The 22,198-nt window shown below is 38.6% G+C and overlaps 1 protein-coding gene across 3 annotated transcripts in view; it reads left to right on the forward strand.

Moving 5' to 3' along the window:
* The window catches only part of LOC126475318 (diuretic hormone receptor-like), a 602,994-nt gene that overhangs the window by 487,875 nt on the left and 92,921 nt on the right, over positions 1-22,198 (forward strand). For all 3 annotated transcript variants that reach the window (XR_007586700.1, XM_050103101.1, XM_050103100.1), the window contains exons 6-8: positions 2,309-2,402; positions 18,439-18,519; positions 21,340-21,410. Coding sequence is in view for 2 of the 3 variants with exons in the window: in XM_050103101.1 (XP_049959058.1) it covers positions 2,309-2,402; positions 18,439-18,519; positions 21,340-21,410 (246 nt within the window). In the remaining variant the exon portion in view is untranslated. The remainder of the gene's footprint in view (positions 1-2,308; positions 2,403-18,438; positions 18,520-21,339; positions 21,411-22,198) is intronic.

Genomic DNA, 22,198 nt, shown 5'->3' on the forward strand with positions numbered 1-22,198 from the left:
TCCGTCCAGTCACTTGTTGACCAATCTGTTGTGACAGTTAAAGATAGTAAAACAAAAGCCAAAGCTATAAACTCAGCTTTTGAGAAGATTTTAAGAGAATCGTACAAACATACCGTCGCTTGACAACACACAGAGTTCCGTATGGACGACATAGTAAAAAACATCCCTGTCGTAGAGAAAAAACCAAAAGAGTTGAAAAAAAATAAGTCGGCGGGTCCTGATGAAACCATATTTAGTTTCACGAAGAGTTCGCTACAGTATTGGCCCCCTACGTAGCTTGCGCCTATCAAGAATCTCTCTCCCATCGTCAAGTCTCAAGTGATTGGAAAGAAGCACAAATGACTCCTCTATAAAAGAAGGGTAAAAGAATGAACCTGCAGTAATACAGACCAAAATCCTTAACATCGGTTTCTTGCAATATTATAGAACATATTCTCAATTCGAACATAATAAATTTCCTTGAGACTGAAAAGCTTATTTCCACGAATCAACACGGTTTTGAAAACATCGTTCATGCCGCACTCAGCTGGCCCTTAACTCACATGATATACTCTGAACTGTGGATGAAGGGTAATAGGCAGATTCAATATTTCTAGATTTTTGGAAAGTATTTGACACGGTACCCCACTGCAGAGGCCGGCCGTGGTGGCCAAGCGGTTAAAGGCGCTACAGTCTGGAACCGCGCGGCCGCTACAGTCGCAGGTTCGAATCCTGCCTCGGGCATGGATGTGTGTGATGTCCTTAGGTTGGTTAGGTTTAAGTAGTTCGAAGTTCTAGGGGACTGATGACCTTAGAAGTTAAGTCTCATAGTGCTCAGAGCCATTTTTTGAGCCACTGCAGAGTGTCAACGAAGGTACGAGCTTACGGAGTAGGTTCCCACATCTGTCAGTGGCTCGAAAATTTCTTCAGTGATGAAACCCATTATGTTGTGCTCGACGGCGGATGTTAATCAGAGACAAAGGTATCGACAGCAGTGCCCCAGATAAAAGTGATACGAGCGCTATTATTTACTACATGCATAAATTATCTGGCGGACAGTGTGGGCGGAGATCTGTGGTTCTATGTGTCGTTTATGAGTGACCGTAGGAGGACACAAAAAGACATCAAAAAGGTGAGAGACGGGCTGCTAGATTTGTTACCGGTAGGTTTCAACAACCTGCAAGTGTTAGGGAGGTGCTTCGGGAACTGAAATCTGAATCCCTGGAAGGAAGGTGACGTTCTTCTCGAGGAGCACTATTGCGAAAATTTAGGAAACGGGATTTTGAAGCTGAGTGCAGAACGATTCTGTTGCCTCCAACATACATTGCGTATAAGAACCACGAAGGTAACATACGAGAAATTGCGGCTCATACGGAGACATATAGACATTGCTTTTTCCCTCGTCCATTTTGGGAGTGGAACAGGAAAGGAAGTGACTAGTGCGGTACGGGGTACCCTCCGCCGCGCACCATACCGTGGCTTGCGGATTATGTATGTAGATGTAGATGTGGAGCCCATTCAACTAATCTTATTAATATTTAAGACAGAGTAATCTCTACTGAAGCGTATATTACAGTTTTAAATATTTAAACTTCCTGCTAATCGTATGCACACAAAATTAATCGCCAGAAAATTGCGGAGCTAAGGTGGCGAAAAGCAGGATGATTTCAAAACAAAAGATATGTGGTATTTATTTAGAAATATGTTTACAGTAACAAAAAATCAACAAATATAAGAGTTGTATGTGCGTTGTGTATTACACCGGGAACCTAGAAACGATGAAGAGGCTTCGTCCCGTCGTAGCCCTCAGTGGTTCCACAACCGCACAACAGACTACAGCAGTCCACCCACCTCACCTCCGCCCACACAGAACCCAGAGTTATTGTCCGGTTCGGTCCCCGTGCCCCCCCCCCCCCCCCCCCCTCTGCCCGGGGAACGTCTCCTGCCAGACGAGTGTAGCTCCAAATGTTAGCGTGGTAGAGTAATGACTGTGTACGCTTACGTGGAGACAGTGTTTGCGCAGCAATCGCCGACATAGTGTAACGGAGGCGGAATAAGGGGAACCAGCCCGCATTCGCCGAGGCAGATGGAAAACCACCTTAAAATCCATCCACAGGCTGACCGGCGCACCGGACCTCGACACTAATCCGCCGGTGGGATTCGTGCTGGGGTCCGGTACTCCTTCCCGCTTGGGAAGCAGCGCGTTAGACCGCGCGGCTAGCCGGACTGGCATTATAAGGATACTGCGCTTTATCTGATTTATGGATTTTTATGTAGCAAGGATTACCGCTCTTTATGATTACTTACACTCTGTTATCTTTTTTTACAGGTATCAGAGAAAGTGAGTAGCTCTGTATGCGTCGTCCTGGTGCTACTTTTCCACTATTTCCAGATGACTAACTTCTTCTGGATGTTCGTAGAAGGTGAGAGCTTTTAATTTTCAGCTGAGTTATAGAAACTTGAAATGCAGCTTCAGTACTGTCTCAATGAAATTCGGAACAGTTGTGCAAATCTAATGTTGGTGAGGGAGACACGATACGATTTGTGACACTGCGTCAAGAATAAAATATAGAATCAGTACGACACACGGATCAGATGTATTGGTGTAAGCGTTTTCGGAACTGCTTCCAAGGCGGTGACTATCATTCCTTGTACTTTTCTCGTGTTCGTGTAGGAGGTATCTGTGATACTTTTGCACGCTTCTAGCAAAGTTGGGAATGTGTAATGTATAAATCTCAGATGAGGAAACTGATTCTGAATTAACCGAGAGGGATGACACAGTGGTTAGGAAACAGAGCTCGCGATCTGGAAGGGAGAAATGCAAATACATGACCACGTGGTAATCTTGAATCAGTTCATCGTATGAGGTTATGCTATGTTCTTTCTTTTAATAAGTCCGTTACTATTTTCGTCTTACTCCAACGGACCTATCTCGTCAATTCTAATGACCTCCTCCTCGACAGCGTATTAATTACCTTGGTTTTTCCACTCGGAATAGAGTCGATACAGATTTGTGCAGGAAACGACAAGGTTTTTGATATATATTAATAGATTTAATTTTCGGCAATGCTCTCAGTGCTGTACCTGACTTAATATCCTTCGGAATCATTCCAGAAATATTACTGGCACGAACATTCTGCCGTACATGCAATAACGTAAGGGCACGCTCTATAGAGTCGGCTATCAAATCCCTGTCCGTCCTTTCTGATACTAATATGCTTTTAAGATTGTTAATCCCCAGACCTTCCTCTTGCTGCTGACCTTTCTACCGACATCTTCTCCCATGTAGTACTAGAGAGAATAATTTTGATGCAGCTGGGGTGAGATTTTATCCAAATCCAATTGTAAAGAACAAGGTAAAGCAAAAATACGGCTACAGGACATGCGCATCGGTCAAACAGGTCGGGTGACCACGAAGAGGTCGTGTTGAGACCACTTAACAACACCGTTAACTTGGGAATAGCCAAAATTCAGAGACGAAGAGAATTCACAAGTTTCTTCACGTACTGCTGATCATGCTGAAGCCAATTAATGGTTATCTTACGTAGAGCTACGCTACTGTCGGGATATTGGTCCTCGTTCATAGTCTTGGTAACTGGACTACGTTGGTCCAATTTATGTTACGGCAAACACACCCAAAATGTCACAGAACCATCTCGAGCGTGAACTAAACTCTCGACACACTGCGACCTGAAAGGCTCATTATTCCGTTTCCGCACTCTATGCCTTCCAGACCTTGCACACTGTAAGAGCGCGTGAAGTCTTTTACAGAAAAACAGTTAGCTACCACAATCTGCTTAAAAATGCTGAGTTCTTCACATGTTTCGCTTTCGGCCAAAGGCAGACGAAGGAGCCGGTGAATCATGGAGCTGAAGAAGGCCTTTTTGTATCGGGGCGAATGACATGAACTGGCATGGATGATACTACATGTACAAGTAGGTTTCTGAAAACCGAAAACGTGTTTGTTGACAATTTTCCTAATAGAAATTTGAAGGTAGTTAATGGAGTTCTCTTTTTCATCTTCATCACAAAAAGTTATTTTTGGGTGCGTGCTTCCTATTGCTTGGGCAAATCCGTTGACCTCACTGGTGTTGCCTTCAATAAGTAATAAAATGTCGTCAATATACCGTTCATAATAAATCGTATTACCTTTTCGCTGTGCAAACTTGGCAAAAAATTTACATTCTAAATTATTCACAAAAGTATCTGCTAAAGTAGCAGCTAGACTATCACCCATCCTGAGCCCATCTTTCTGAAAATGTTTTGTCATTGAAGATAAAAAATGTGTTAGCTGAATCAGATTCTAGAAATTCAGTTATTTGTGTACACTATGGAGTACTGATTACTGATCTTGTTACTGGTTAGGAGATTAGTCTAATAATGTCAATAATTTATTACACTGGGACATTACTGAAGAGGCTTTTTTTTTACTTCGAAGGATGCTAACGTCGCATTAGTTGGTGTGTGTATATCCTTGATTTCATTTGCTAGCTCAGAACTGTTTTTGACCCCAAAATAATCATCGAAAATGTAAATTGATTTTTCCTTTATTGTATTTCCAACCCCCCTCTCCGGGGGGGGGGGGGGGGGGTTCGAGGTACAATAAAGATAAAATCAATTTACATTTTCGATAATTGTAAGAGGAGGAGGGGGGGGGGGTGCGGGCTGACAGCAGCATAATACTTCCGTCTGGACATAAATTTAAAAAAAAAACATAATAATGAGATTTAACAATAAAAAGAGGTCAGAAAACTGAGACTCTTTAAAACTGATACATAGAGAAAAAGTTGTGATGAAAACATAAAAAACAAAGAGATCAGTGATGCTGATTAAAAACACTTAGAAAAAAGACAGGCACAATTATAAACACGGCGACACTCAGGTTTCTGTTCGCAGCACTTTAAAAATGGGATGTGTAAACTGCTACAAGTTTACCGTTACGGTATATATCTTGCTGATGGTTTCACCTGGTACAGAGTGCCTTACATATTTATTTCGTTTTCTTACGTTATGCGCATAGCTCTAGTGTTTTCTTGTTCCTTCTCTGTTTATATAATGTGCTTCATTAAATAGATAGCCTTGCTCACAGACTGCTACGGGTTTTTTTTTCATTCTTTTCTTGGAACGTCGTGCCGCAGCGTACGAGAGGCGCTCTAACGGTCACGTTCCTCTAATCATATCAAATATGCCCCAACCCCGCCCTCTCCAGTTCACCTCCTACACTATGACAATGACACAGCCTTTCTCGCCCTCTCTCCTACCCTTCAACGGTCTCAGTGCCTTCTTGAAGATCACCTTGACCTTTTTGCCACATGGTGTAACAAGTTATTCCTAAAAATCAATCCTTCCAAGACCCAGGCAATCCTCATAGGTCGTACCACTCGCTCCTTCCGGCTCCTTGATTTTCCCTTACCATCTGCGGTCGTCCTGTCCGCAAAGAATCAGCTAGAGGAAATTGTATAAAATACAGATATATGGTTATAGCAAGCTGCAGCAAGATCACTGGTAGTACATGTATTCAGCAGCTGACTAACCTGTGTTGTTGACTCTCCAGATCATAGCGCAAGCGAATTTCTTCGTCACTGCTGAAGACCCATTTCCTAAGGTCCTGCGCCGTGACTCCTCACTTCCGAGCTTGTGGAGCGTGTTCCGTGTTACATGTGGCAGGTGTGAAACTGCGGCTGGTTCCTCCTTGACATTTGATCGGTGTGCTTCAGGCAAAGAATCTCACCAAGACGCGCTCGACGAATTCCAGGAGATGAAGGAATTGGTGTAGTTGTCTATTTGAATCTCTTTCTTGATCTGAGTCTTGGTCGTTGGGGCTCGTGTCTAAACAGGGGATGACTGGGGTCAGTTTGCATAGTTCTTCGTCTCCACTTCAGCAACTGCTTTCCTGCGAATACCTGGGTGTAGCTTAATGCTATACCGATAATTTGGTACAGTTGACTAACAGGAGTTAGTCGTAGAAAGCCTGCCACAATACATCCAGTCTCCTTCAAACCTGTGTCAGCCTGTTTGGCATGAACAGAATTTTCTGAGACTGATGCAGAATATTCTGCTGCGGAGAAACTTCGTGCCAGGGCAGATATTGGAAGTACTTTCGACTGAGCGCCCAGGTGGTTACTGTATGTTCGGCCCATCTCTTGGTCTGTAAGAGTGGAATAGTTTTCCTTTCTCCAAGTGGTGCCCAGTTATTTTAGCTTTCCTTTTCCGTAGATGAAATGGGCACACTTGTATCTTTGCACGGTTGTCCTTCAAGTGGTTATCATCATAGTACCTACACAGATCATCGGGAGCTCCTCTCTACTTAATTTCCACCTCCTAATAGCTTTTATCTGGGGCAATGGATGAGTTATGTTAATCGGTAATCATTAGCGACTGAATGCCCTTTTTCAAACAGCTGTTTGTGGATGACAGTATCCTAAGCTGCTGTGAGGTCAAACGAAGGCAGACCTGTAACTTGACCTCTTTCGTACGCAACCGAAATATGTTAGATCCTCTTAAGGATACACCCACAGCAAGACCTTCCTGGAAGAAAGCCTGACTGTTTTTTTTATGAGACATTTTTCAACGTACTCCGATATTAGATTTAAAATCATGCTTTCCGGAACAATACACAACTTGTACAAAGGTGAAACTGAACGAGGTTCTTTTGAGTCTATTGGCTCTTTCCCAGGCTTTAGAAGTGCTAGTACTCCACATTTCTTGGGAATTTACAATTTTAAAATTCAAGTAGTCGTAAAATTTAACATCCACTGTTTTGTAGCAGGCTGTAACCTCCCCACAAAAATTTAAAGAATGAAAATATTTAAAATGTGAATTGGACATCGTTCTGTAAAACGTAACCTCCCTGTAAAAATATGAAAATGAAAAGAATTGAATAGAACCAAGTATAGTGTCCCCACAAATATTTGAAATGACAGTAATTAACTGTTAATGGGAATAGAGGCAAATGCTGTTGAGCTCCCATAAAACATCGTTAAATTGCAATAAAAGTGACTGTAACTTCGCTACAAAAATATTGAAAAATAATCGTCAATGTAAACTCGACACAAAAATTGAGAAATGAACATTAATCATTAAACTCACAATAATAGGGCAGCATCGCTGACCTCAGGCCCTGTGCAATAACTAATCCGATAAATTGATTCTGGGATGAAAAGCATAGGAAATATTGTTTCAATTGGAATGAGTCTTTTCTTAAAAAAGATTGCTTTGAAAACAAAATTATTATTGGGGCATTTCTTGAACAAATTAATTACAATTAACATACATTACATTATCAGATGTGCGCAATGCTGCTTCATTACCTTATTTAACAATATACCTCGTCCCGAACCTTGACCAGAGACCCATGTCGACACCCGCCGACTCCTCACACATAACTCCGACTCGCAACTGCGTCCAAGACGCAACAGCGTCCAACTCGGAACTGCGTCCAGGACGTAACAGCGTCCAACTCGGAACTGCACTCTCGCGCAGTCAAGCGCAGACTAGCAACGATAAACAACTTTCTGGTCAGAGATTCTGTCATGCCTCGCCATCGCTGGTACTGAATACGTACGCGTTTCATAACCCTCCACTGGGGGGGGGGGTCAAAAATTTGGCAGCGATGGTGAGTCATTCGGACTTACCATGAGCAACAAATTTTTTCAGAATTAATTAACTTTACAATTACAGCATATATACAGATATAGAACATGAAGTAAATATGGTGCACATGCACCAAGTACAAAACATAATAGGCAATGACAAAATGTGAGTACAAAACATATTAGCAAATATCATAAGTGCAGACGCACTGAAAAACTCTTTAGCATTTTCACAATAAATAAACATAATGGCAAAAAAATCATGTTGACAAGTGACATAAGTCCACAAGCACTGCAGTTCAGAACATATCAGCAAATCAAAATGTACATACAATGAGTAGTAATCATGTTAGAAAATGACGAAAGTGCACTCACACTGTAGTTCGAAAAAAAAAATGTATAGACCATGAATACAAATGATGTTAGCAAAAAATGATTTTCACTATGTTACAAGAATTAGGATAGGAAAGGGAAGGATTGCATCATGGTTGTAGCACTTTAGGTTGCACGCAGCTGCACTGAAAGTCCATATCTTTCCACAGAAGTACAACACCAAGTGAGACAATCTGAAGTTCTTTTCCCAGAAGTATTTATCAGCGTAGCCAAGACACTGAAATGTCGTAGTAATATTCCATGTTATCATTTTGGCAGTACATCAGGTACACCAAACAGTGGGAACATAATAACGGCTCCATCGCTCACGGTGGTGGACAGCATGTCGTGTCAACACCACGCTCTTACAAGGCACACCAACGTAGAATTAGTGCAAAAACCAAATATACTGTTCCATGATCGAGAGGATATACAGGACAAATGGATATTATAGTAATTCAGGGTAGTTAGGTCAGAAAGTGAAGAACATTAAGTCACATACTAGTCTTCATTCAGAATTACATTAGTAGTTTGCGGCATTCATAGCCCAGTTATTGAACATTTCTGTACCATGTATGTAGTATTACAGAAAAATGTTCATTAATTGATTTACAGACAACATTGTCATTGGTCATTTCAATACCATAATCAGTAGCGTTCATTTCCCAGTTACAAAGCATAATCAGTAGCATTCATTTCCTAGTTACGAAGCATAATCAGTAGCATTCATTTCCTTGTTACAAAGCATAATTAATTAATCATTGGTCATTTAAATACAGTAATCATCTCAATACAGTAATCAGTAACATTCTTTTCCCAGTTACAAAGCATAATCAGTAGCATTCATTTCCTTGTTACAAAGCATAATCAGTAGCATTCATTTCCTTGTTACAAAGCATAATTAATTAATCATTGGTCATTTAAATACAGTAATCATCTCAATACAGTAATCAGTAGCGTTCTTTTCCCAGTTACAAAGCATAATCAGTAGCATTCATTTCCTTGTTACAAAGCATAATTAGCAGCATTCATTTCCTAGTTACAAAGCATAATTAGTAGCATTCATTTCCTAGTTACAAAGCATTATTAATCATTGGTCATTTCAATACCGTAAACAGTAGCATTCATTATTCAAGTGACATATTACTCAGAACTATCTTAAACTGGTATCATTATTTGGGACATGTAATACATTGTTTTTGTTAGCAATGCATTGCGTTGGGTAATAATAGGGGAAAGAAAGAAAAAAAAATTGCTTTTGGGTTGTTGCTGTAAATGAAAATGTGTAACGTCATTCGTCATGAGTCAGCTGTAGCAAGATTATGAAACAAGTAGAGTGTATGTAATCACATTCATAAATGACATAGATTTAATGAACAACTACTTATAGCACATTAATTTCATAAATAATTTCTCCTGCAAGAATATACAAAAAATGGATTGTTAAGCTGAAAGAAGAAACGCATTTTATGCTGAAAAGTAGTGAACTTCGAATTAACAGGTAGTGAAATGTGTATAAAAATGTGTTCCATAGCTGTCCTTTCCAAAACCTTCCATCATTATACTATGCACTATAACACCTGCTGTCAAAGCAAACTGCAACAAATACTTAAATAACTACATAGCATAAATACATAACTTCAACAATATCCTCATCTGTAAAGAAAAAACTTCATTATCCATCACTTCATTATCATAACTCCATTATTATCATCACCTGTAAAGAAAAACTTCATTATCCATAGTAGCATATTCTTCATCATTATTCATCAGCATTCATTATCTTCTAAAAAAAATCATTTCATTACTCATTACATAACTATTCCTTATCTCTAGCATATTCCATCACTAAAACTAAGATGTGTAGTTCTGTCTGACAGCCTGCATCAATCGCCTTGTATTCTGAAAGAAAAAAATTGTTAAGACTGCTATTCTACGATGTGTATAGTATATTCTTGTTAATGCTTGTTAATCCTGATCCATTTACTCTTCATCACGAGGTTTGCATCTTCTTTCGTTCATTCCGAAGGTGAAATTCCCGTTTCTGTTTAATTTATTTCTTTTACACATCATTTCTTTCTGAAATTGATAACCAAAGATTAATGTCTTGCATTTACGTCATATACTCACTAAATAATGACTGGTTTATGATAACATAATTAAGCATATAGCATACCATGACAGAAAACGTAATACGAAAAAAAAAATAGACAGTGTTCAAATGCAAAAATGTACACAGAATATCACAATGCAGCAGCAAAAAATGTAAAACAGTCACGATGTTGAGATATCATAGGGCAAAAATGTCAATGTCAACTGGTGTGTGTTATATCTCAATTATTTCACAGTGCATATAAACAAAATATGAAAACAATCGTAAATACATAAAAAAATGATGACACGAAATGTGACCTTCTTTGAGTTCACCTTGTATGTTGTGTAGTTAGTAGATGCGAGAATTAAAGACTTTAATGGAGAAAGAATTTAATAAAATTAGTATGTCACTAGATAAAATTGCATAATTATTCATAAGATACGTAAGTTTCTCTGGAAAAAATGTGCACAGTCTGATATGTAACGACAAGAAGAGCGACCTGCTAACCTTACCTTGCCGGGCACTTGCCAAGAAAAAATACGATAATCATCAATAATTAGTCATGTGAATATAATTGCATAAGTGATCATAAAAATTAGTAAATGGCATCATAGTATGTTAATTCATAAAGTGTCTTCATTCAATAAAGGGTTTAATATTGGAGACATGGTGGTTGCCTTTACTTTTTCTGGTTCTCAAAGTTTCGACGTGTACAACATTGGGGTGAGGAATGCTGCGAATCCGATATGGACCTGCGTATAGAAGTTCAAATTTACTGCACTTACCTTTTATTCTGCTGGATAAATAGTGTGTACGTACTAATATCTTCCGTCCAATGTGAAAGTCACGGCGTATACAAACTTGTTTTTGCTGTCTTCTCCGGCGCTCTGCGGCACGTTTGATGTTGTTCAGCGCAATGTTAATTATTTCATGGTGTCGTAGTCGACGAGATGTAGGAAAGTTTACTAATTCTGTAATTTTTTTAGGTGGTTCTACATTTTTCAGTATAACAGTTTTCAGTTGTGACAGTATATTCTACACAGTTTACCAATTTCTTTCATTAATTGTTCACAAGGGTTCGAAGAAGCATGGTACTTGGATATATAGATCGGAGAAATGTTTCTAGCTCGTAACATACGTGTGCATTTAGCAGAACGAAATTGTGATCCATTGTCAGAAATTACTTTCAACACATGCCCTACATGAAACAGAAAATGCTTTACAAATGCTTTCGCAATGGTTTTAGCAGCAACTTTGCGTAACGGAGTGAAAGTAACAAATTTTGAAGTGAGTTCAACAGCGACAAAGATGTAGTAAAAACCTCTATTAGTTCTGGGAATTGGACCAAAAATGTCTACAACGACCATATGTCTCAATTTAACAGGTACAATGGTATATAATGGAGGAATACGTGAAGTCGTGTCTGACTTAGCTTTCTGCCAAATTTTACATGACGCTAATACTCGTCGTATACGTTTTTCCATGTTGGTAACATAACAGTTCTGTCTCAGTATAAGAAAACATTTTCTGGCTCCGTAATGTGCGTAACTTAAATGAGTATACCAGATTAATATGTTAACCAGTTCATCAGGAATGCATAATAACCAATTGTTGCTGTCAGGATGAGAGCGGCGAAACAGAATGTCATTGCGTACAGTGTAATAGTTTCTAATCGTAACATTATTCTTATCTTGCCAAAGCTGTTTAATTTCTTTCCACACGTTGTCTTTATTCTGCTCTTGTGCTATGTCCTGTAATGACGACGAAATAAAATTTTCAGATGCAACTTGTTCAATGTACATAACGTTGAAATTTGCTGTGCAGAAGTTGGTTGCGATGTCTTGCTGATTGTTGCTGAGAGAACGAGATAGTGCGTCTGCTACAATATTTTGTGTGCCGGGAATGTGGACAATTGTAAAATTAAATTCCTGTAAATAAAGCTTCCATCTACTTAGTCTGTCAGAATGCGGCTTGCAAATGCGATGTTTGTAATTGTTGTAGAACCATCTTCTTCAATTTCCTGGAAATTATGTACGCCTAAAGCGGTGTTAGAACTGTTGGTAGCAATGGAAAAATTTCTGGTAAGATCTGGGTGCGATAAAAGTGGTGCATTCAACAAAGCATGTTTCAGGTTCATAAATTCAGAATGTGCTTGCTTATCCCAAGACCAAATAGAGTTTTTACCTGTCAATTGGCATAATCTAGGTGTGTCTAAACCAGAGTGATGAATAAATTTACGAAAAAAAGTAATTAAGCCCAAAACACTGCGTAGTTGCTTCTTCGTTGTAGGAACAGTAATGTCACGTAAAGCTTGAAGTTTTTCCGGATCAGGCGCAATGCCTTCTGCTAAAATTACATGTCCAAGAAATTTTATAGAAGTTTTACCAAAGTGCGATTTACTGAGATTAACTGTGAGTCCTTGCGCATGAAAAGTTTGTAACAGACGTTCAAGAATCATATCGTGTTTAGACCAGTTAGCTTCTGCGATAAGAATGTCGTCTACGTACGTCGTGATTCTGTCTTTAAGTTCTGTCGGAAGTATTGTGTTCAAACCGCGAATAAAAGCTGCAGAAGAAATAGTTAAACCGAATGGTAATTTGCAAAATTGATAACAGTCGCCAAAACAGAGAAATGCTGTGTACTTTCTGCAGTTCGGATGAAGCTGAATTTGCCAAAATCCCGATTTCAAATCTAGTGTGGAATAAATAGCCGTACCAAGAAATTTCTGTAGAAGTTCCTCTAGTGTTTGTGGTCGATCTGTTTCATTAATAATTATGTCATTGACGTGACGTGAATCAAGCACGAGGCGAAGTGAGCCATCTTTTTTCTTAACAATATGTAGCGGGTTTATGTACGGACTAACTGCTGGTTCAATAATTCCTTGGTCAAGCATATCCTGCAATTCTTTCTTAACCTGTTCTCGGTGGATATATGGAATGGGATAATGCTTGGCTTTAAATGTATCATGCTGTTTGACTTGAAATTCATACATAAAACCGGACATAGTACCAGGAATGTTGTCGAAAACTGGAGATTGCTGTAAAAGAATTTTGTGTAGTTGCGTGCGTTCGTCGTCTGTATTTGCACAGCTCTGCTTAACTTTGTCAGAAATCATCTGCATACGTCGTAGTCAGCTTCGTCTGGAGTATTATCGTTGTGTACGTACGTATCTGTGAACAATGTGGAATTACAGTCTATGTTAGGTGATACGGAAATGACCTCTGTGCGATTAATTGTTTGTTCTTCCGCAGATAGTGAGTGCTGAAATTATAAAGCCAATTGTACATTTTCATCCTTCAACATTAAACAGGAATTTTGAAAGTCAATAATGGCATCGTGTTGTACCAGAAAATTCGTACCTAATATAATGTCTGTCGTCAATAACGGAATAATCCAAAAATTTGAGTGAAATGTGTGACCTGCAATGCAAAATGATAAACGTGTCTGTAATTTAACGTCTACTCCTTTACTCGATACTGCTACTTTTACTTTCGTTTTGCCTAATGGAAATGTAGGATAGGTATTCTCTTTGTTACACTCGTTAAAAGTTTCTTCTTTTATAACTGACATAGGTGATCCGGAATCGATTACTGCTGAAAATTTCGATGAACCAATTTTAATTTCGATGACAGGATGTGAAATGGTTTTCTGAACAACTGGTCTTTCCTGTAAAAGAATGTCTCGGATGTCGTCGAAAGTAATAACATTTTCGTGAACAACATTCTGCGTGTCAAAAGTAGTGCTTGTGTTACTGGAAGATGCGATCTGTACAGTATCTAGTCAAATTCTATCTGACGTGTTATTATTGTCAGGACGATTCTGTGGCATTTCGACTATTTGAACTGTTCTATTATTTCTTCCAGACGTATTACGCTCTGGATGATACCTACTGTCTGGTTCATTCATGAGAATATGTTCTTGCGGATGATTTTGCTGTTGGTAAGACCGACTGTTATTATATGTACGATGAAAATTTTGCTCATTATTTTTACGTCTGTCGTGATAGTCATTCCTATACGGTGCATTGCGATAGGAATTGAAATACTGTCTTTTCTGTACGTAGTTATTTCCTTGCTGCCGTGCGTTACTATTTGTTGTACCTGGGACTATACGTGCACGCGGCGAAACATTAAAGCCTGGCTGACCTTGCACACTGCATTGTTGGTCAAGTATACTAACCGGCTTACTTTCATGCTGTTGTGGTGAAAAACGTCTATTGTTACTAAAATGTGGTTCCTGTTGCTGAAAATTTTGACGATATTGATAATTAGAATTTTGTCTGTTATTAAAGTTCTATTGGTTGTCATTCCTAAAGCGTCTATTACCTTTGCTATTGAAATTGCGTAACTGATCGTAATTACTGGAAGTTTGTTGGCCTTGGTTATTATATGAAAAATTTTTGTTTATAAAGGAATAATCCGATTGCTGTACTTCCAGAAGCTGTAACAGATCTCTAAATGCCGAAATATTTTCTTTTTACTGACCCGTTAGAAGTGACACTCTTAATGATCGTGGTAATTTAGAGATACATAGTTGAATAAGTGCAGATTCACTATAAGGTTCACTTAAATACTGATTTTGTTGGACCATGTGCTCAAACAATTGCGTGACACTGGGAAAATTTGAGTTCTCATAATTGGGCAAACTAATTAATTGATCCTTAATTCCGCGCTGTGTCGTCTTCGCCCAATATGCTGACAGAAAAGCATTCTGAAATTCTTCTACCGAGTAACATTGTCTCGCGATCGGTCTCATACGAGTTGCCGGTTCACCTTCCAAAAAACTGCAAATAAATTCAAGTTTATGTGTTACGGGCCAAGTCGGTGGAAAGGCAAAGCTAAACTGTTGTATCCAATCCATTGGGTGAATCTGTGTTCTGTCATTTTTAAACACTTTAAATTTTCTCACTGATACAAAATGTTTGTAATCGAAATTATCGTCTCTGTATGACGGAACAGGTTCAGTATTGTAACAGAATCTATTCATTTGTGCCTTTTCGGAATCTAAGTCCGTACTCTCTGTAGGTTACCCAAATTATGCACGCCGCGTGAGTCTGACAAATGTTCCCAAAGTGACGTCTGCTGTGTTGTGTTGAACCCTGAAACATTTTTTATATCTGTTACCTCTTGCTGTAAACTTGACAACTTTCTACGTAATGTATTATTAGATGAATCGATCTCATTGATTGTCTGCTGTAAATTTTGGAATTCTGGTGTTTGGTTAAACGAGATTGGTGCAGTATCGTCTGATTTGCTGTCATTATTATTTTCTATAACGTCAATACGACTGGCCAATTCATCACATTTTTCAGTCAGTATTTTTGCATGATCATCGTTTTCACTGTCAGAAGCATTAATCTGTTTTTGTAATTTACGTGTGGTTTCGTTCAGTTTTTTAATGTCAGCTTTGATGTCATCGGTATCCTGTGTTAGTTCTAATTGTTCGAGTCTGTCGGTCACTGTTTGAATATCTACTGTGTGTGTATCTGTTTTTGATTTAAGATCAGAAATTTCATCACGTAATTCTGTGTTCAACTGTTTGATGGTATTAATTTCGTCAGACACTGTAGCAATATTGCTGTCTACGTATTGCGAACAATTTACGTTTGTCTTCTTGTCTCTGTGCTGTGATTGTTTCCATTGCTTGTCGTTTTACTTTATTTTGATCCTGTATAAATTTGCGGAAACGCGTATCACTGTTTTGCCTGTGGTGATTAAAACGTTCGTCAATCTGAGTGTTCTGTTGGTCGAATTTCGAGTCTATCTTTGCATCCACTGTGCGTGAAAGTTCTGCTGTCATTAGTTTAAACTCGTCGCGTAATTGTGTAGCTTTTTCAGAGCATTGTTTACCGACTGTATTAATTTCCTCTCAAAGTGTTTCTATTGTAGCTGTTTGCATATCCCTTAATTCTTGAGCAACAGATCTAATTTCTTCGCTACTTTTCCTAGGACAAGCCTCAATTTCCTCGCGTAACTCTTCCTTAGTATCATGATACTGGGCGGCAATGGCTCTAATCTGTTCACTACGCTGTATGGAATTGTTGTCTAATTTTTCATTAAAGTATTGTTTAAGTTTTTCGTTATCTTGTTTGTTATCTTCACTATGTTGTCTGGCCTGTTCACTAAGTTGTTTGTGATTTTTGTCTTGTCTTTCATTCTGGTGTTTGAAATTTTCATTAAGTTGTTGTAGCAATACTGCCATAATTTGATCCAAGTCATTATTACCTACTCTATTCACTGTTCTGTTTGATGATGTACCTGCAATCGTCACGTTTTGTGTGACCATTTGGTCATTCTGTGATTCACCAAAAAGTTTGCCCATCGGATGCGCACTTTTAGTCGCTACCTCCAAATTAAATGAATCCGTCGTACTTTCAGTACACTGTTCATTTTCATTAGAAAAATTTGTCTGTTCGTCACGTAAATCCTGCAAACCAGGTGTGTTAAACTGGGCAGCGCTTATTGCAATAGAGCACCCCGCGTCATCAATTGTCGTCAAAGTAACAGAGGACACAATTAAGTTCGCTTGTTCATCATTAAGATCTACATCATTCTTAGTGGTTGGAACGCACTGATTGTCAGTGAACGCAGGATTGTCATCATTACACTGTGTGTCACAAGTATTATCGGTGAAGTTGTTTAATTCAGTTATTTCACTCATTATACCTCGCGATGCACTATTAATAGTCTTTCGCGGCATTTTTACACTAGTCACAATTATCCACAAAAGAAATACGCACAATGCAAAAAGCAACAAACACAAATACAACAGAGAGCAACGAATTGCCGATGATCTGTGGAAAGAAAGTCATAAAATTAGTAAAAGCGTTGCGCCAAATGCTAATTATATTTTAGTTAATAAGAGCAGATATCTGACTACTTTTCAGAAGATTCTCAAAGAAATACGATCCTGGTGCGGATGTCGCCAAGTGTAACCTCCCCACAAAAATTAATGAATGAAAATATTTTAAATGTGAATTGGACATCGTGCTGTAAAAGGTAACCTCCCCGTAAAAATATGAAAATGAAAAGAATGGAATAGAACCAAGTGTAGCGTCCCCACAAATATTTCAAATGACCATAATTAACTGTTAATGGGAATAGAAGCAAATGTGTTGAGCTCCCACAAAACATCGTTAAATTGAAATAAAAGTGACTGTAACTTCGCTACAAAAGAGAAATGAACATTAATAATTAAACCCACAATAATAGGGCAGCATCGCTGACCTTAGGCCCTGTGCAATAACTAATCTGATAAATTGATTCTGGGATGAAAAGCATAGGAAATATTGTTTCAATTGGAATGATTCTTTTCTTAAAAAAGATTGCTTTGAAAACAAAATTATTATTGGAGGATTTCTTGAACAAATTAATTACAATTAACAAACATTACGTTATCAGATGTGCGCAATGCTGCTTCATTACCTTATTTAACAATATACCTCGTCCCGAACCTTGACCAGAGACCCATGTCGACGCCCGCCGACTCCTCACACATAACTCCGACTCGCGACTGCGTCCAAGACGCAACAGCGTCCAACTCGGAACTGCACTCTCGCGCAGTCAAGCGCAGACTAGCAACGATAAACAACTCTCTGGTCAGAGATTCTGTCATGCCTCGCCATCGCTGGTACTGAATACGTACGCGTTTCAAGGTCCAGCCATTTTAATTTGTTCCGATCATAACTGTTCCTAGCTTGCAGCTTTATTGTTCTTCATATACTTGAATCCTTGAAAGCTTTCTGTGGTTCATTCTGAACCCACCACCCTAAAAATCTTCCCTAGAAAATTATTGGCGGACTATTTGTAATTTATGGCCCTACGATATTTTAACTGGACTAAAAGTTAAGCGGCAACAATTTCGTCATGTTTCTTCTAGTACTTCCATTAGTCATACTCCCTGTTCTCTGACAACTACATTACATTATGTCACATAAGTCAACCTTGTGATGTACGAGAAGTGAAGCAAATAACGTTAGCTTGTAGACTAGAGACAGACAGCAGTTACGATGTATCCTTCTCCCAGTGGAAGCATCATTTCACCTGTGGCATCAACGCTTTAACATCTGCTCGGAACTAATATCGCCGTACTGCGAACACGAGAGTAAGTATTCGTATTCTCAGTTAAACTGAAGTCAAACTGCGACGGCATTACTATGTTGCTGTGAAACTGTTAGTCTGCATTGTATCAATGCCTACTGAACTTTATTTATACTTTATTTATACGTACATGTAGAGGTTATATGTCTGTTGTAAGTCTGTTCAGTGTAACTGGACACTGTCATGAGAATAAATAACAAGAATTTTTTTTAATGTTACTACATTTTACGATCGCTTTGATATTTGTATCTGTGCCGGTAATCACATTGTTAATTTCAGACCACTAATGTTCTGCTTCCAGGACTTTATTTGTACATGCTGGTGGTGCAAACTTTTACGGGGAAGCTTATGCAGATGCGTGCTTACATTCTCATTGGATGGGGTGAGTAGTCTTCAATTCACAGACGTATTATTCGTGATAAAGGTTTTCTGTTTTCTGTGATTCGACTGAATGGTAATATTAAATTTTGCCATAAATTTCGAATCAAAATAATTTAGTTCATAACGAGGAAATAATCATACATTTTTCCTGCAACGTATTTGAAACAAAGTAATATTGGTAGTAATAGCAATAACGAGGGAGAACTTTTAGAAACGCTCTAATTTTCTTTGTAATTTCTTCATTTATTAGAACTTGAGGTCCATGAAAGTAACCGAAATCATTTCTATCACTGAATGGCTGGATGTACGGAATGTACTGTATATTTTGAGTCTAATATAGTCTGTATTTTAAAGAATAAACATTTTTCTGCTTTATCCTACCTGTTTTAGAAGATGTTCAATGGTATTCTGAGAAAAAATATGGTTATTAGCTACAGGTGCAAGTTAAATTTCAAATTGATTACATCAGTATCCAAACTGAGAGTTCCGTTTTAAGAATGTTAGTGTGCTCGCTTATAGCTTTCAAACCACCACGCTCTTTGTTCAACACTCAAATATCGCGTGTAGATTTCGTTGTAACGAATCATTTCTGAAAGTTTCTTTAATTTTCCTGACTACAGCGCTGTCCAGAAGTTTATATAGTATCATTAGAATTCGTAACTATTTTCGGCTAAGGACGCCAAGTAAGTAAGTTTTATAACGTTCTAGGTAGCTCTCATTACCTTCCTTGACGGATCTGTGACTATTTGGTGCTGTACACAGTATCTAGGCTAAATTCATTCTCAAAGATGCATATTGTTGTTCCTGCATTCGTCAATTTCGTAAATTTTTTATTGGTTACTTTTGCTGTCTTAGTTGCTTTTCAACTTACCTACTGTTGAAATAATTTCGGATGTTTGGTACAACAATGATCTCTTTGTGTGTATTGCGCAGTCATCGGATAATCTGAAAGTGTGTTGATAGACCTAAATGAGCATTACTTCTTCATTTGCTTGATCAAGTGAATGGAAGGGAGGAAGATAGAGTATAGCGTCCGACTGACAACGGGATCTTTAGAAACGGAGCACAAGGTCATGTTACAGAAGGATGGGGAAAGAAATTGTCCTTGCCCTTTTCAAAGGAACCGTCCTGTCATTTGTGTTAAGCGTTTTAGGGAAATCACATGTGGATGGCCAGATACACATTTGAACCGTTATCCTCCCGAATGCATCTCCACTGTGCTAAGAACAGGTCGGTGATCGAGTAGTGGAGGAGTTACAGTATTAATATAATTGTAAATGTTGAATTATGAAATTTCGCGAAGGGACATTAATTGTGTGGTAGAGTTGAGAGGCTAGAAATGTCGCGAAATTGAAACATCAGTGAAAATCCAGGAAAGTTTTCCATAGACATGTTGCGCAATGGCTCCATTGCGTTACGTCGCACTTTGCAGTTGTGAAAGCATAGTAGGCGGTTTAAGAGGCCTACAAAATACTGTCTCCCGCCAAGTAGGTAAGTCTGTTGAGCTATGTCGCCTGATTTCGTGCAGCCAAAATAATGTAACTGTCTTGTGATACCTTCTTCATGACAATTCTCGGTTGCACATTGCAAACACAACGAAGACGCTCAGGTGGATTTTCGATGGAAACTTTCGATAGCCCTCCATGGATCTCGAACACATTTGTGATTTTAATCTGTTTGCTTACATTAACCGCTGGCTATGAACGCAGTATTTTGGCATACCAGAGAAGGGAATTGACGAAAATCACTTCTAAGACGAGGGTGTTGGTAAGTTGGTACCACGTTACATCTAAAATCTAAGTCCGTCTGGCAACTATGTAGAGAATCTGCAGCTGATGGAATGTGTAGACAAATGCTGCAAAAAAATAAATAAAAATAAAAAAAAATAAATCCCTCACAATTTTGTAGAGGTCGAATACAGTAGAACCCATAGCGAACAACTTGACCATTGCTGTTACCCTTTTTGGTTGGGAAAAGTTTGGCTATGCATTATTATACAAGTAGGTTCGTAAACTCACTATAAAATGATTCCACCGACAACTGTAATCTTGATCACTTCCGAGTATAACATCAGAAAATGTAAAATTGTCTATAATAGCCTTGAGACACAGAAAACAAATGGAGGTAAAAGTATTCCGGCTGAAGAATTTAGGTTTTCATCAAAAGGGACGAAAGCACATTTTGTGAAACATGCATGGTTGTGGAATACCTTCACTTAAAAGTTACCTAAACATTATGCCGTCAGAAGGCAGGCTTCTATACGAAGAAGCTGTTTATTAAGATTATTGAAGTCTGATACGGTATGACTTTCTCTGTCCAAAATCAATTATTACCAATACACTTGATTAACAAGAAAATTACTATATTATTTACAGCAAGTAATGATCAGAATAGTTCGTTATTGTTAAACGTCACGTGTAAACACAGTCTACTGATATGGAGTCAGTCGCTGTCTAGACATAAACAGTCTTGGAGTGCAGATCTGACCTCATTAAAGTGTTACCTCTGTCAGCTGATTTGGAACATTATAGCCGAAGAAAACGTCACTGCAAATCGTGATGGTGTAGAAGTTTAATATTAACTAGTAGAAACCGAACATAATGAAATTTTTATAGTTCATACTGTGCTACGATTCTTTGTCAATCGTTTATGTTTCGTATTTTGCACAGTGATCATCTTCGTACAATTTGATGTCTGTGTTTTCCTTAAGTCGTTACTACCAGAGAAACTACGATCTAAAATTTAGCCATCATTACCACACAGGTTTCGCTGTACAATGTAATGGGACAATCAAAGCTATCAGAAATGTTCTCTTTTCCAGGGGTGCCACTAGTGATCATAACCGCTTGGGGCATCGCGAAAGGACTCACAACGGGAACTGGAGACCCCACGGTGAGTATTCGAGACAGCAGCTGTACTGCTGTTTGTGGATCTCCCCAAATCTCACTATGGCTTAAGTATTTAATTGCAATGTGGTACGAAAATTTTTCAGTTGGGTTTAGTGGCAGACTGCTACATGGCCTACCCAGAAACGTGGCTAAATGATTAGAGGCACTGGCCTCTAATTAGTAGTCAAATTATTGCCTACCCATTGAAAGGTAGGTTTTCTGTAAATCTCCTTAAGTGAATCTTGTAATTACTTCTCTGGAGACTACGACATGGGATGTCTGCCACTTTAACGGACCGTACAGTTTCGTGCACAGAGTTAACCTCATTTGAGCGGAATAATGAAACAATTTCAAGTGCAATCCTCAGAGGCTCCATTAGATAAAACATGCGAGTGCAGAGCAATTAGGGCAGCACTGTTATTGAAGCTGTATTTTATTGCCTATGTTTGATGCAGCTCTACAAGTCACCGTCAATAAATGCCTGAGATGTCGTTGGTTACATTTTATTCTACATTTTGTGCCTCGGTTAGAGGATAAACCTCGAGAACCTTCACGGTTATGCATCACGGCATTTAGAGGGCTGCGATGTTACGCGAGAAGACTTTATATCGTGTTAAATTGTCAAACTGAGAGATCATGTACAATTCTATCATCTCAAATGTACCTAATCTTTGGTACCAACATGTCTACCACTTGAATCCTGATTGGTGCTGTAAACGTTAATGAATAATTCGAAGGCATCGACATTATAATAATATTCTACAGGTAAAGTATACAGACACCATTCATGAC

The sequence above is a fragment of the Schistocerca serialis genome, chromosome 4 (assembly GCF_023864345.2).
Source record: "Schistocerca serialis cubense isolate TAMUIC-IGC-003099 chromosome 4, iqSchSeri2.2, whole genome shotgun sequence".
Classification (NCBI taxonomy): domain Eukaryota; kingdom Metazoa; phylum Arthropoda; class Insecta; order Orthoptera; family Acrididae; genus Schistocerca; species Schistocerca serialis.